At 43.1% G+C, this 15191-nt stretch overlaps 1 protein-coding gene across 1 annotated transcript; it reads right to left on the bottom strand.

Annotated features, from left to right (window-relative positions):
• Window positions 1-2143: 2143 nt before the first annotated feature.
• A4GNT (alpha-1,4-N-acetylglucosaminyltransferase) lies at window positions 2144-10265 on the bottom strand. Its single transcript, XM_054983811.1, has 4 exons — window positions 10160-10265; window positions 6870-6943; window positions 4228-4663; window positions 2144-2826 (listed from the first exon to the last, which is right to left on the bottom strand). The coding sequence occupies exons 3-4, from the start codon at window positions 4636-4638 to the stop codon at window positions 2215-2217; spliced, it is 1023 nt and encodes a 340-aa protein (XP_054839786.1). The 5' UTR covers window positions 4639-4663; window positions 6870-6943; window positions 10160-10265; the 3' UTR covers window positions 2144-2214.
• Window positions 10266-15191: the final 4926 nt, after the last annotated feature.

Raw genomic sequence — 15191 nt, 5'->3', positions numbered from 1 at the left:
TGGTCATATTGAAGTTTATTACTTATGGAATAGAACAGATTTATTTAAATTTAAAATTTTATTGACTACTAAAGTGGTTGGATTCCTAAGTCTTTGGAAAGCAAATATGCTTTCCTCCACTATATTGGTGTTGAAGCTGTCTGTCTTAGCATCTTCAGCCACAAGCTGTGATGTATGAGCCTGATCACAATAGCAAACTCGGTGCAGAGTAACACTATTGAAACCTGCTGTGCTGAATTCTGCCTCTTCATTCAATCACTTGAAGCTGCTAAACTTGCTTTGTACTATCTTCTAAGGTTTCTGTTCCACATAACACCGTATCTTCTTTTTCATTGCCATTATCTTTACCTTCTACTTCAGGTAGCAATTTTCCACAGGCCAGTTTGGCTAGGGATACTGGAGGTGTTTTGCCATCTCCTGGGGCAGTCGGGGGGGGGGATAGTTGTGAATTTCCTGCACTGTGCAGAGGGTTGGACTAGATGACCCTAGAGGTACCTTCCAACCCTATGATTCTTGATCTGCAATCAATCCAACAGATTTGACCAAAGATTTGCACTGTTTCAAAAACAGTTTGCCCTGATCTGGATAGCCCAGGCAAGCCCGATCTCATCAGATCTTGGAAACTAAGCAGAGTCAGGTTGGCCTTTGTTAGTAATTTGATGATAGACCACCAACGAATACCAGGCTTGCAGAGGTAGTCAATGCTCTTGCCATGAAAACCCCACCATGGGTCGCCATAAGTCAGCTATGCTTTGATGCCACCAAAAACACTTTACATTGGTGGAGACATGGTAATTTTGATATTTCTATAGCTTGCCTAGCTATCCCAGAAGTCCTTCGTAATCCTACAAAATGATAATCTCCTTGAAATAGATAAGCACCATTTTACCCCACCTTTCAAATTGAGTTCCCTTTCTGCCACACCTCATAGCCTTTTTAAAAGAGAATATAACATCCTATCCCCTACCTTAGGTTGCCAACTCCAGGTAGTGGAATTCTTGGAGATTTGGGGGCAGAGCCTTGGAAGGGCAGAGTTTGTAGAGGGGAGCAGTGTTAGCAGGGATGTGCTACCATCCTGCCTGGTCTGTGACAGCTACCATTTCCTGCAGAAGAAACTGGAAGAACTCCAGGCCTCACCTGCAGGTTGGCAACTCTGTCCCGCGTCTTCAGCCTTTTATTTTTCCAGACAGATAAGTGGGAAGAAACAGCCAGGCAAGCACCAAAGAAGGGATGTGGTTATCTCTCCTGCTCTTCTTTCTGTGTTTCCTTTTTACCTTAGCAGTCTGATGACCCAGCAGTCTTGGATAGGACCAGTCTTACAAAGACCACTCTATATTTCCATCCTCACATAGAAGATACTGCTGCAAGAGATTTAGCCACAGCCAAAGCAATACCAGAATTGCTCTTCCTTCCCTTCTTTTCAGATGGCTCACTGGGAAATATAGTTTGTCCACACAAAGCTGGAACAGAAAGGAACCCTCACCAGGCCTTAACAGAATCTCTTGAGTGCTTGGCTATTGGACTGCTTATAATAAGCCTGTTACCAATGTTTGTGTTTAAAGGATCTGTTCTGGTTTGAACTCAAAACAACTGAGAGATTTTAGGTTTAGGTTCAGTTCTAATTCATTGTGGAAAAAAACTCTGAACCAGTTTTCATGTTCAGTTTTGGTTGGACTCCCTGGCCGCAAGGTAATCTGTATTACTGAAGTGTTTTGGAACCAGATACTAAACTGGAAGCCCATATGATGATCTATATCAGTGGTCCACAACCTTTTCGAGCCTATGGGCACCTTTGGAATTCTGACACAGGGTGGTGGGTGAAGTTACAAAATCGCTACCAAAGGAGGCAGAGCCAATCAAAAAATGGCTGCTGTGGGAGTTGCAGCCACACACAAAAGAAGCCCAAGTGTAAAGGAAAAGAGGAGTAATTTTAAAAATATGTTGGGAAAGAAGAAAGAGAGAGAATAAAACCAACACTGTGATGGCTAAAACAATGTTGTTTTAATCTGCACAGTGAATCAGATCTCTAGTGACCAATCAGCTCTGCTGAGCAAGAGCCCCACATGGCTCCATCCACTTTCTAAAAACACTTGACACGCACCAGGAAAGGTGTCAGTGGATATCATGGCACCACATTGAGGACACCAATTTATATTATCCTAGGATTATTAGGGTTTTAATGAGAAAAAGTATGTTGTCTTTTTTTTTTAATAGTCAGCTAGTTTTATTTAGAGACATCTGTTTATTTCCTTCTGCGGCTTGAACAAGGCTCCAGTAAGTAGTTGGGCAATATTTTTTGTATATGTTTTCCACTAGTGTGTTACTTCCAATGGTCATATTCTTCCGTTCATGATTCATGAAATTCCACAAGTGTAAAGCATAAGAGTCATTGAAGTCTGGCATTGAGTCCCACACTTCATAGTACTTTTTCCATTGTTGATAAGAGATGGGATAGAAGCGTTGGGGGTGCAAGAAGGAAATGTTGTGACATCTTTTATCCTCTATCTTATGAAAATTTGTAAGATTGCATAGCCCCTCCAGCATCCTTGTCATTAAATAAGGGCCCTGATTTCCCCAAATATCTCCATTGTAATTCTCAACAAAATTCTTCATGCAGTCCCAGAGGAACCAGTTATGCTGGTGAAAACCAAAGATTCCATTGCTAGAGAACTGAGAAGATTGGGCTGCCAAAAAGTTTGTGACTGGGATGGGTCTGATAGAAATGACATCTGTGTCCATATAAATCCCACCATATTTCCAGATCATTGCAAGCCTGCTTGCATCAGAGCTAATATAGACCCAGTACTTCTCCTGTGTTGTATTGACCTGCAAGGTTCAAAATGGATAGAAATTCAAGAATAACCTTTTGTTTCAAAGAGAAACATTTTACTTCTTGTAAATATTTATAACAGTTCCACCAGTGGTAAACAACCCGTTAACTAGATTATTTTGCACTCTCTTAAACAGTATTTATAAAATAAGAAAAGCAGGAATTCTAAAATGAATCTCTGAGGCCCATTGTAGATTTAGAGATCAAGGTACAGGATCATTTGTTCTGCCTCCTGCCTTTTCCTCTTGCTTCTAAATTCCCCTGTTATGGGACAGTCACCAATCTAGGTTATATATTATGAACTTGGGACTCTATCAAAACATTATTTGAGATTCTGAACTGAAATATGTCAGAATCATTCAATTTAGCTTTACGATTTTAAAATGCTGTCAAGTTGTAAATCAGACTCTTAGTGAACATATGAAGCTACCTTACACTGAGTTAGACTATTCTATCTAGCTCAGTCTTATCTGCTGTGGTGGGCAGTGACAGACAAACATCTCTCAAGGATTGTGTCTCTGGCCAGCAGTAAAGTGATGGGCTTCAGGTGGGGACCATCATGGCAGACTTCTCTCATATTATCTCTTACAGGTATCACCAGAAGAAACTCTCCTGCCTATCGCTTGCTCAGTAGTTTAATGAATCCCTTTCTTCCCTTACAGGGAATGATACTACAGTATCACTCCAAAAGAGTATACTGTCCTTCCTTTTACAGATTTCTTGTCTGCTTAATTCTTGGTATTCTACACTACTGAACCCTCTGTCCCTGGTGGCAGCCATCAGCAGAAACTAGACTGACTGTGGTCTCCACCCCCTCCTGGGAATCCCTGCTTCCCTTCCCAATGTACCCAGGGGAGTTGAGGGGGTTGCTCTGTTGCTGGTGATCCAAATTCACAACTGGCCCAACTGTTCAGCTTGGCTGGTTATGCCCTGGAGCTGCCGCCCAACCCTAGCAGCTGCTCTCTGCCACAGTGTCTTTCCCAGCATCAGCTACTGGTGAGCCTTTAACTAGAGATACCAGGGACTGAAGCTAGGAGGACCTCTTGCCTGCAAAGCATATGCTCCATCCCTGAGACATGGCTCCTGTCAGTAGAAGGTGTATCCTGTTAGAAAAAGGCAATTTCTTCCCCAGGAAGATCAATATTTGTCTTCACAATTTATGTATTTACTTCATTTAGACCCTGCCTTTGTTTCCAGTGGCTAAGAGTGGATGACTGGCCCAAAGTCTCCCAACTAGATTCCATGGCAGAGTGGGGATTTGATCTTGGGTCTCCCATATCCTAGTCCAACTCTCTAACCACTACATCACATTGGTTCTCAGTGATGTCACAGTGATCTACTATAAATAAACTGGTGCATTTCCATTATCCCACCAAATATTACCCCCTTCATCTCACCTTAAGATACCATGGGTGTAGAGGTGTGTCCTGGAACAAAATATCCATCTTCAGTGGGAAAATGAAAACATTCTTCATAGCAGATATGGCTGAAAGAGCTGGACAGGAAGATTTGACATCCACCAATGTGTTATTGTCCAATCCTTTCATAAAGAAAACAATGGGCCTATCTAAGTAAATTCTGGCAGCGGATTCCACAGAACATAAGACGAGTGGAGGAGGCTGTAAACGATCAGTTGTCTCCAGAAAGATGATTTTCCTCCCCTGGGTCATGACTTCTTTCTGGGTCAGGAATGTCTTGGAAATTGGTTTGCAGGCAAATAAGCAACCAGGTTCAACAGATAGCTCATAAAATATCCCTAATGCAAATGCAAAAAAGATACACAGGAACATCTGGATCTCCTTCAACATATTGACTGTTCCTTGAACCTTTGATCTTTAAAAAAAATAATAAATTTTAGTAATATTATTTCTTACACATACACATACATTTTGCTCTTTTCTGCTCCATTACTTCCAAATGATTTTAAATGTCAGTCTCCCCAACCAGGCATGTATCAGTGCCCTTTCAATTAAGATGTGGGATAAGAAACCATTTTTAAAAATAAACACTCCTGGAAAAACCAGGAGTGTTTATATGGAGCAGGCAGTAATTGGCTAGTACTTGTTGAATCTTAGGAATATTTCTTTTGTTTTGATCTGATTACTCTGTGAGCAGAGGCTTTGATACCTCCACTAGAGATTTACAAGCCATTCATTCATTCATTTGTTCGTTTGTTCGTCTGTCCATCCATCTTATATACCACCTCTTCACCATGTCGGGTGCTCAAGGCGGTTTACAACATGACAAAAAAGCTGAAATAGCAAAATACTGGAAGCGTTCTATTAGCAAATTCTAGAGACAAAATCAGCAGACACTCCAGGATGTAGCAGCAATGACTGCATTCCTCGCTAACCTTTCTTTCTTTCTTTCTTTCTTTCTTTCTTTCTTTCTTTCTTTCTTTCTTTCTTTCTTTCTTTCTTTCTTTGCTAAGGGATTCCTTTTACTAAACTATCTTGTGGTGATTTAATGCCTCCTTCTCACATTTGTAGTGGTTGCAATTGCTACTGCCTAATTTTTTTTTGAAGGACTGAATGTTGAAAGTGAATTTGAGTCTTCCTGTGAAGTACCTAGCTACTGGCTTTCCCTTCTGTTGCAAACAGGATGCTGAAAAGCTCGAGCTCTTTCTAGATATTGTTCCCTGACTATTTATTATGTGTATCTCTACCGCAGCAGAGAAGCAGAAGCAAGCATTTGAGGAAGATTGATTCAGTCTGGTGCAGAGATGGGTGGTAGCTCCATGAGGTTCTTCCGAGGACTTTCAGAGATAAATACAAATAAATAAATAAATAAATATATAAATTCCTTATTTTGGTCATACGGTTTTTGGGACAGAATGAGCAGCTCCTCCTCCTAGCTTGTGACATACTGAAATGATGCCTGCCCATTTACACAGTTCTTGTGGCTATTCTGGGAATGCCTTGAAGGAGGCTTCAGTCATGGACCAGTGTGACATCTTCCTTTGTGGATGCCTGCCATGCTCCAAGCCACCCATCTCAGTAGGAAAATGCAGCAGCTGGAACTTCTACCCCAGTTAGCATTCTGCATCTTGCTTTACATCTTTGATTCTGTATCAACTCTTCCTCACTAGGAGGCTTCTTTAAAATAAATCCACCGGCATTCTTTCCACACTTATCTGTCTGATGCAAATTAAAAGGCTGCATTCTCTCTCTGTTGCACCAAGTGGCTCTGAAAATACATATCTTTCCAACAATATTCTTATTTTGCATTGGGAAGAATTTTATTTCCACAAAAAGGGCTGGGACAAGTTAAACAAAAGCTTTGCCTTTGCAGGTCTTTCTGGAAAAGTATTTACTCACTGCGGTCAAACGGTTGAATTTTTCAAGGCTCTTTTCGGTGAGATGCTAATTCCAGTAGTGCTTGCTTAAATGTTATCCTCTCTTTTTTCTGGTTTGCCTTTTAATAAGAACTTCCAGTTACAACACTTTAGCACTGGAGTCCTTTCTAGCAATGTGCTGTAGCAGCAAGGCTACAAATTCTAAGTGACATGAATAATTGATCATTCTATCAAGCTTCTGATTGTCATTATGCCAGGATTCTGGAGAAGGTAAGGAACGCAGTCTGTTCTGAGAGTGCATAAGGATCACTTCACGCAGATTAATCACCCTTTATTGAACATTAACCTGTTATAGGTACAATACATTAATAGTGGTCTAATAATGCTTATTTTTCGTTACTCATATTCATGGCAATCGTAGGTCAGAGAAGGGCATAATTCAGTGGCAGAGTGTAATTTTTGTGCAGGTTCAGTCCCTAGCATTCCTGATTGAAATGGGTGTTGTTGGGAATGACCTTCCTGTGCCTGAGATTCTGGAAAACTGAAAGAGCAGACAGTACTGAGCTAGATGGACCAGTGGTCTGACTTGCTGAAAGGCAGCTCCATATTTTCATATACATGTACAATATATAATATGTATTAGAGATAAACAAGGGGTTTAGAATAGATTGTTACTGTGGTTCAACATATATGAAAGAACGTGATCATATGTATGAGATATTATGTATGAAACTTGTGAATTACCTGTGGATGGAAAATGGCAGGAGGACCAGGAAGAGATGCTGGGAAATGCAAGCTCTTAGGGTAGGGAAACTCCCCTAGTAAAGCAAGCATATATTTCACAAGGGTTAGTTTCCTTTGGATGAGACAGTTAGGAGTCTTACGGTATCTTTGTAATAGTTGTTTTATTTACCAATATACAAACAGTGGGCTTATTGAAAACAAATAGGCACTCTGTCAACAGGCAGCAGATCCATTGATGCTATATCAGATTCCCAGAGGGCACCTCTGGCATTGCCTACAAGCTGCAGCCTTCATTATTTTAATCTGCAAACTCATTCCAGATTGTTTTTCTGCACCTCTCTGTATCTTTGAGAAGTGGATCTGCCACATTTCCAAGTGTGGCATCAAATAAATGAACTGCGAGGGTGGGAGGATCTAGTTCTTCCACCTCATAACCACAGAAAACTCTGTAACCATGCAAGTCTACAAATTGCTAGTGTCAGAAATGTATGGGCTGAATAAGAATGCTTATGTTTAAGCTCAGCACTTCCTATGATGAACACCTTCCTTAAATAAGCACCTTATGTGAAACAGATAGTTTTATGATGCTTCTGCAGGTGTTATGAACATCAGGTGAAATAGACAAATTAGTTACGAATATCTTGGATAAATATCTCACAGTATTCTTAATTCTTAATCACATGGAATATCATTGGTGATCTTGAGCCCGAGTAAGCTTAAAAAATTATCTACTTTTTTGCCACTTGCTCACTAGGGTGCTTATGGGGGGTTATGGGGAACTCAAAATGATCTTTACAAAAATTAAATCCATGTAGGCTAAGTGAACTGGCATCCTTCATTAAATAACATTTGTGTAGGTTTCTTTATCAGATTTTCCAGCTGTGCTCTATATTCCATGACCTCGACTCCACTTCATTTGAGAGAGATACCACTCAGTTAAGAAGGAAGTTCTAGATTGTTAACTTTTCCCTGGCCAGAATCACTCTTTGGTTTCTCTCTCCACTGCTGGCTCCATCAGGTTTACCTCCTGGGATCTCACCCCCACCCCCTATACAATGAGGGCGAGGGGCTCCTGTGACACTGACAATGATTATCTTCTCATTTTGTGCCTAGAAAGAAAGAAAGAATGTGCTTCATGACACTCTGTGAGGTGTTGCCTCAGAAGCAGTGAGCAGGCATCCTGTATGAAATTATCATAGCATGTGGGTAGAGGGCAAATCAGTTTGGAAGCAGTGCTTTGTAGGGTGGTTTACAGTAGGTGGTACTGCCTTTGCTATTACTCAGATGCCTCTGGGTGTCCTTTCATTGCAATGTGGAGGGTGTGCTGGGAGTGAAGCTTGAGGGCAGCAAAAATGGCAAAGGAAACAGAGCTACTGAATGAGATGCCTTAAAGCGCATTCAGGAGGTATCCCTCTCATTAGTTCACCTTCTCTTGCCATTGCTGCTGCCCTCAAACACCCATACTAGCAGAATGGCACACCCCTCAATGCTGAATGAGATAATGTCCAGCAATTTGAACCCAGGGAGCCATATCCTTTCAAGACAGTATGCATGAAAGATAAAATGGTGGTGATGCCATGGCTAGGGGTCTTATTCCCCACAGCTAGAGAGAATCTGGCCACTGTAGTTAATGGAGGACTGTTATTGCATCTCAAAAATGAACATCGCTTTCATTGAGATAAGAAATGGGAAAAGGTCCCCCTTTTAAAATGATCTCTACACTCCCCCCTGAGCATAAATATGACAAGGCTGACAATAATGTAGTGGGGGGAAAAACCCTGAATTCTTGGGAGGGAAAACCTTGAGCGGGGGGAACACCTAAGCTAGGATGATCATAACTGGGATAACCTATGCTAGGATGACCGTAACTAGGTTGGCCCAGTTGGTAGAGTTCAAAAGTACTACTGCTGTGTGTGTGTGTGTGTGTGGTAGTCACCACTAATTTATTTTTAACTAGCAATTTTTCTATTATTTAAATAAAATCTGTCATGCCACATATTAAAAAGCATGTTTGAAAAATCCATAGGTGTGGTGTACTAATGCTCCGGGTGAGGGTGATGTATACCATGGTGGTCATGGAGGAGCGTCACCTTCTGAAAAATCCCAAGCCAGATTAAAATTCTTTTGTTACATCCTGATTCTTCATTGACGTGATATCAGCCAATCAATTCTGCCCATTACCAAACAATGGATATTTGGCCAACATCCCTAATGCCACCATGAATCAACTTCACGTCCTTCTTTGCATTTTTAACAGAATAAGCTGATTCAAAGTGCCTAGGATTCAGGCAGCCTCTAACATCTACAAACATCTGAAAGTTCAACACTTCTGTAATGTGAAAATCTAGGTCAGCAACAAGGGAGTTTAGGAGTTCAGAATTTACAGTTTTTATTTATTTTCTGTTTAACCAAAATAAAAATAAAATATGAAAACTTGTATATTACTTGGAAATTTTAGCTTAAAAATATTTTAATACAAACTGAAGCAGGGTTTCTGTCCTAAGGCTTAAGTGTATACCCAAATATGTACATTCATATAAAGTCATGATGATAAATCCAAATGATTGGATCTAGACAGCTTTTCCACTTAGTTTCACCAAATACAGTATACATATATATATGTCACATATATCTATACATATATTATACCAATATATATATACATGTATACTGCTTACCCCTCTGTTCTAGGTAAATGTGTCCACAGCTGATTCTGATGAGTTTCTTAGGTTACATCCATGCCTTAGTAGTGTGGTGTAATGGCTGGAGTATTGCACCAGGATCCCCATTCTGCCATGAAACGGACTACGTAACCTTGGGCTAGCTACTCTGTCACTCTAGTCCAACCTGTTTCACAGGGCTGATGTGACAGGAAGGGTAGGACAAACATTTAATAAATAAGTTAATAGACACCAGGAAAGCAATCCTAAGCAAGCCCACTCAGCTTCCCACTCAAGTCTACTCACTGGGGCTTACTCATAGGCAAGTGTCTAGGGCTGTAGCCCTAGAGAGTGATTTTTCTTTTTTCCCTTGGATACTATTTTTAAGACAGTTACAACTACTCTTTGCTTTTATCGTGATATCTAAAAAGCAGGTTGAACATTGTATTTCTGTTTCAGCTGCGTCTAGATTAGGATCTTTACACATCTTCTTAAAACAATATTAGTTATAAGTGTGGTGGATTGACATTCAAGCTTTCATTGTAACATATAAATAAAAGGAATTACTCTTCTGTCTATATTCCTCACTGTGCTTTCTTTAGTTTTTTTTTTTTTAAAATGAAGACTTACCTTTTCTGATAAGGAATAGCCACCAGTATTTGCTCCTTGGTAAGAACCACTCACAGAGGCACGCAACAGAAAACTGAAGGAGGTTTCTCTCACTAGATTTCATGGAACAGAATAACCACAAGTGACATCTCAGGAGAACTTTCCTGCCCAGCACATGCACTGTTGGGTCCAACTTCCAGCACAGCCCCTTTTCTTAGGGTTAATATTTGCACATTCCTTGTGCTGAGATAAGAAGAGGAAACCAAGGGCTAGATTTTAAACAGGAAAATATCACAAATGGAGATGAAACAAACCAACCAAATTTGTGCTGTGCAGTGAAAAGAGTTTGCCAGTGGAAAAATGCATACAATTGCTGTAAAGTCCCAATGAGAACAAAATAAACTAGACAAATATCTGAACAAGCAGAAATGCTCAGGAGAGAGTTCCTGATTGACAAGATCAACATAACACAAGATTCATTTTCTTCAGGACTTTAGAGGTAGGTCTACGGAGATGGTGTAAAAATATCTTATCACAAGTCATCTGTTTGCCTTGGAAAGAAATATGGCCTTGATTAGACCTTGATTAGACTGCCTTGGAGAATGATGCATTTTTGTATTATTTTGGGTTCAAGAAGAATATGCAGATCTTACCTAAATACTGCTGATGGAAAGGTTAGTGTTTCCTTTGTGGGAAAACACTACAGTTCCCGTGAAAATGTCTTTTGCACAACTCTTGGAATGATTGCTTTGGGTTGCATACATATGAAAACATTTCATAAATGAGGAGGCTGCAGGTGTCTCTCTTGGATCCTGCCATGTTCCAGAGGAGCTGAGGGCAGGGTGTCCCCGGCTCCAACTGTTTCATCTGAGCCTGCTGAGCAAACTCCTGTGTGAGTGGCTCCTATCATCTTCCAGAGGAGAAAGGCCTACAGGAACTATTTGTGTGATAGCCATCCATTCCCCCAGGATTTTTAAAAGTAATATTGTTAATAATTATACATTTTTCCATTTTTTAAAGTTGCATTTAGAACGTTTAAAACTGAAAAATGACTAAAATATATTAAATACATAAATATAATATACACAGCTTCCTTGTTGATGATCCTGAAGGGCTGAGTTGCTGCATACTTGCTGTCCATAGGGATCAGCTAATATCAGATTGTGTGGATTTCGTTCTGTTGGAACATTTTCATGTTTCTGTTGAAACCTACACACTCTATTGAGTATCAGTGGAAGATTTACCATTTGTTGAATGCAAGACATTATGTCTATATTTGTTTTGTAATCCTGTTTCTTCTCTAAAAAAATGGCTGGTGTTCCAAATGGAGTACCTAATGATGTTCTGAGGAAATGGTTTTGCATAATTTCCAGTTGGTCATTTTCTAGAGAATTCTATATTACAGTCACATATATTAAATGAAGCAAGCTTTTCTCCTTATAGTGGTGGTGGTGGAACGAGTCATCAAGTAATAGCTGACATGGTAACCCCTGCTTGGATTTTCAAGGCAAGAGAATAACAGAATTGGTTTGCCCTTGCCTGCCTCTGCAACCTGAGTGGTCTTTGGAGGTCTCCCATCAATTACTAACCAAAGGCCCATCCTGCTTAGCTTCCAAGATCTGGAGTGTCTGGGCTATCCAGGTCAGGGCTTTCTCCTTAAATTAACTTATATAAATACTTCTAGCAAAACTAAAAATATTTTGTGAAAATCTCAGCTGATGATAGGCAGGGGCGGCGCAAGGGTTTGCGGTGCTTGCGGCCGGTCGGCCAGCCGGGCACACCCCCCCACATGCGCAAGTGCACACGCACCGGCCTGCATGACATCATCACGGGAGCGCGCAAGTGCGCGCGCCGCCACCAGCCCAATCACTGTGGCGGGCGGCCTCCGAGCTCTCCTGCTCGGTTGCCTGCGCCACCGCAGATGCCTGCCTGTGGTGACTGTGCCCGGCCGGGGGCTTGTGCTGGCGGCGTGGGCGTGGGGCGGGAGAGATAGGAGGCTGCTGCTTTGTGGCATGCGTTCCTGCCCCCCACACTTCCTCCTGCACTCCCTCCGGCACCCCGAGGCCACCGCCTACCTGGCCTCTATGGGCGCTCTGGCCCTGCTGATAGGTAACTTTTGTAGTTGTCTCTTTTAGAAAATGCAACATCAAGATAATTAACACATCCAGTTAATGATGTGTCTGTCCCTGTACCATTCATGTTGTATAGGTTTGTTTCTAAAGTTTCAGAGGAGTTAATTAATATGTATGCGCTTCCTCTTGTCCAAAAAACAGAGCAATCTCAGACTGATCACTTGGTAGCACTATATCATCTAAGTAGAATAGAAAATTTATTTTATCTGATGACATAGGAACACATGATATATTTTCCAAAAACTGATATCAAGTCATTGACATGCAAATTGAACATAATGGGAGAGAATTAGGGATGTGCTGTTGGAGATTGGGTAATTGGATTGGGTAAACTACAACTGAAGCTAAGGCTCCTTGGAATTATTCATGGATCTGGCTCTTGGAAATGTAACAGAACTTATCTGTCCTTTAAAAAATGTTTCTCCCAGTTCTCCAGGATACAGCATTTCTTCTAGCCAATCATGGGCGTAGGACTGATCAGACAAGTAGTCTTAGTCAACCACATAGTCTTTTCTGGAGGGTAGGGAAGTTTTAAACTACAGTTATCTATTATGTTGGCCATATGCATGTTGTGCTGCTCCTTGTGTCCTGGGAAAGATGCTTTGCCTGGATTATGATAGACTCTGGCGAAATAAATCCTGCCTGGACTGTGCTTCTCAACAGCCTTCCTTCACGAGTTGGTAACCTGGATCTTGGTAACCTTCATGATTTGCAGTTAAATAAAGTCTGGGTTGTTTCATAACTCTCTTCCTGTCTGTTCGCTTCTGTGTGGCTGACATTAGATCCATGCCCCTCCCTGCCCCACCTCCCCCACATTTGTCACTTCCAATTGGGCTACCCCTTCACTCATCCCAGAGAGTGGGCTCTGGCACAAAGGTGGTAATGGTGGAGTGGCTCCAGTAGACTTTCCAGATGTCACTGGATCTCTGTTTTGTTCTGTTGAGAAACAGAGGAATGGTCCAGTGGCACCTTAAAGGTTGAGCCCACACTTAACTCTCCATCCCCCTTCTGTAGGGGGCTGGGTATAACTTGGAGGGTTGTGTGGCTGCTCCGGGGAGGGGGAGTCTCCGATGGTTCCCTCACTCTCTCACAGCTCCGCTGGCATCTGATAAACCATGCAGATTGTTAGTGCATTGGAGGGAGGTCCAAAGTGGATTCTAGGGTGCTACTGCCAGGGGTACATCGGAAGGGGCAATTCTGAGCCACATACTGGCCAAAATGATGGCTCTCTGGGGCACTGCATTGGTTAGGCCATCCTGTTCTCCCTTTTGAGGGGGGAGAGTCAGACGTGGGACTTTAGCCTGCCTCTCTCTTCCGCCCTAGGATTTGACCCAGAAACCCCAGCCATACTATCCCAGTACCTTTCCACTGAGCCATGCTCATCTGTGTGATATTCTTTGCCAGGCCCCATGTTGCAGGTGGTGACATCGGAATTGCAGCAGGGTGTCTAGTCCCTCTTGGCATGCCTCTTGGGGACCTTCTCTCTTAGTCCTGGGGTCTTTTTGGTCCCTTTGCCCTTTTACTTTACCAAGGGGAGGGGATATATGGTTCATAGCAGGGGTATTTGCTAGTGGAGGCAGTTTAGCTGCCATCTGACCCACATCAGAAATAGGATAGGCACCCTGTATGTCATGTGGATATGTATGTGCGAGGCTGCCCTTACAGCTAATTACACACAAAATAGGCTACCCACTAAGGCCACAGGTGTTATACTGTACCAACTTTGTTTTGGCTGCAAGCCATCAGTTGAGCACTTAAGAGTCTTTGGATGCAGAGCTTATGCACATGTTCCAAAAGAAAATAGGCACAAGCTAGATGATAGAGCAGTGGCTGGCATATTCATAGGTTACGCTGCTGGCTGCAAGGGTTACAAAATCCTGAATCTTCAGACCAAGGAACTGATAGTTGTCCGGGGTCAGCAGCCCAGCCCCCGGACTTGCTGGCAGGCAGCGGCGGGGGGCAGCCGGGAGACAGCAGTTCAACCATTCTGACTGGCAAACAGAGGCAGAACCTGCCTACTCCAGGGGGAAGGGGTGAAAGGCCAAAGCCTCAGAAGGCTGTGGGGGAGCAGGGAGAGGCCAGCTAGTCCCACCCTCCAGGGGGAAGAGAGGGGGCTAAACAGGCTAGAGGAAAAGGGCCAAGGCAGAGGGAATAGGGACCCAGCAACAGCCCAAACAGAGCCCTTACCAGCCAAGGAGGAGAAGCAGCCACTACAGCCCAGAGCCATGCCCCGGCAAGAGGACAGTAGCCTGGCTCAGGAGCTGCTAGGAGCCAAGCCCCTCCAGGTGGAGCTGCCACAGGCATTCTGGGGGAGGAGATGGGTAGCCCTGCCCAGCAGCAATGAGCAGGCAGCCCAGAAGCTGGCCAGGGCAATTCCTCGTGAGTAAGGCTAAGGAGGCTCAGCAGCACAGCAGCCGGCTGGGGCAGTTCCTCATGAGCAAGGCCAGGCTAGCTCAGCAGTTCAAAGACCTACTGGGGCAGCTCCTTGTGAGCAAGGCCAAGGAGACCACAGCTGGGGATGGCTCGCATTCAACCCCACCCTGCCAGTAACGCAAGGAAGCCAAGAAGGGATTAGTGGTAGGAGGGAAACACCTGAGGGAAGGCACAGCTGGGCCAAGTCAGGAGAGGGAACAAGCGGGGCGAGGAAAGGAAACCCTATATAAGGTGGCTGGGAAGAGCTCTGAGTTGGTGGGTGTGAGTAAGGAGAGATGGTGTGGAGTGAGAGCAGAGCCGTGTGAGAGTGGAGGCTTGGAGGAGAGTTCTGGGATGAGATGATGGAGGACGCAGAGGGTAAGCAGACCAGGTTGAGCAGGCCAGCGAGTGGCTTGAGAGGGAGCCAGGGTGATGTATACCATCCCTTCTTCCACAGAGCAGGGTCCTGCAGCATCCCTGGTGCCCCTCTGATGTCAGGGCTGGCCCAG

The sequence above is a fragment of the Eublepharis macularius genome, chromosome 6, assembly GCF_028583425.1.
Source record: "Eublepharis macularius isolate TG4126 chromosome 6, MPM_Emac_v1.0, whole genome shotgun sequence".
Taxonomy (NCBI): domain Eukaryota; kingdom Metazoa; phylum Chordata; class Lepidosauria; order Squamata; family Eublepharidae; genus Eublepharis; species Eublepharis macularius.
This window is presented reverse-complemented; position numbering and strand designations above follow the sequence as displayed.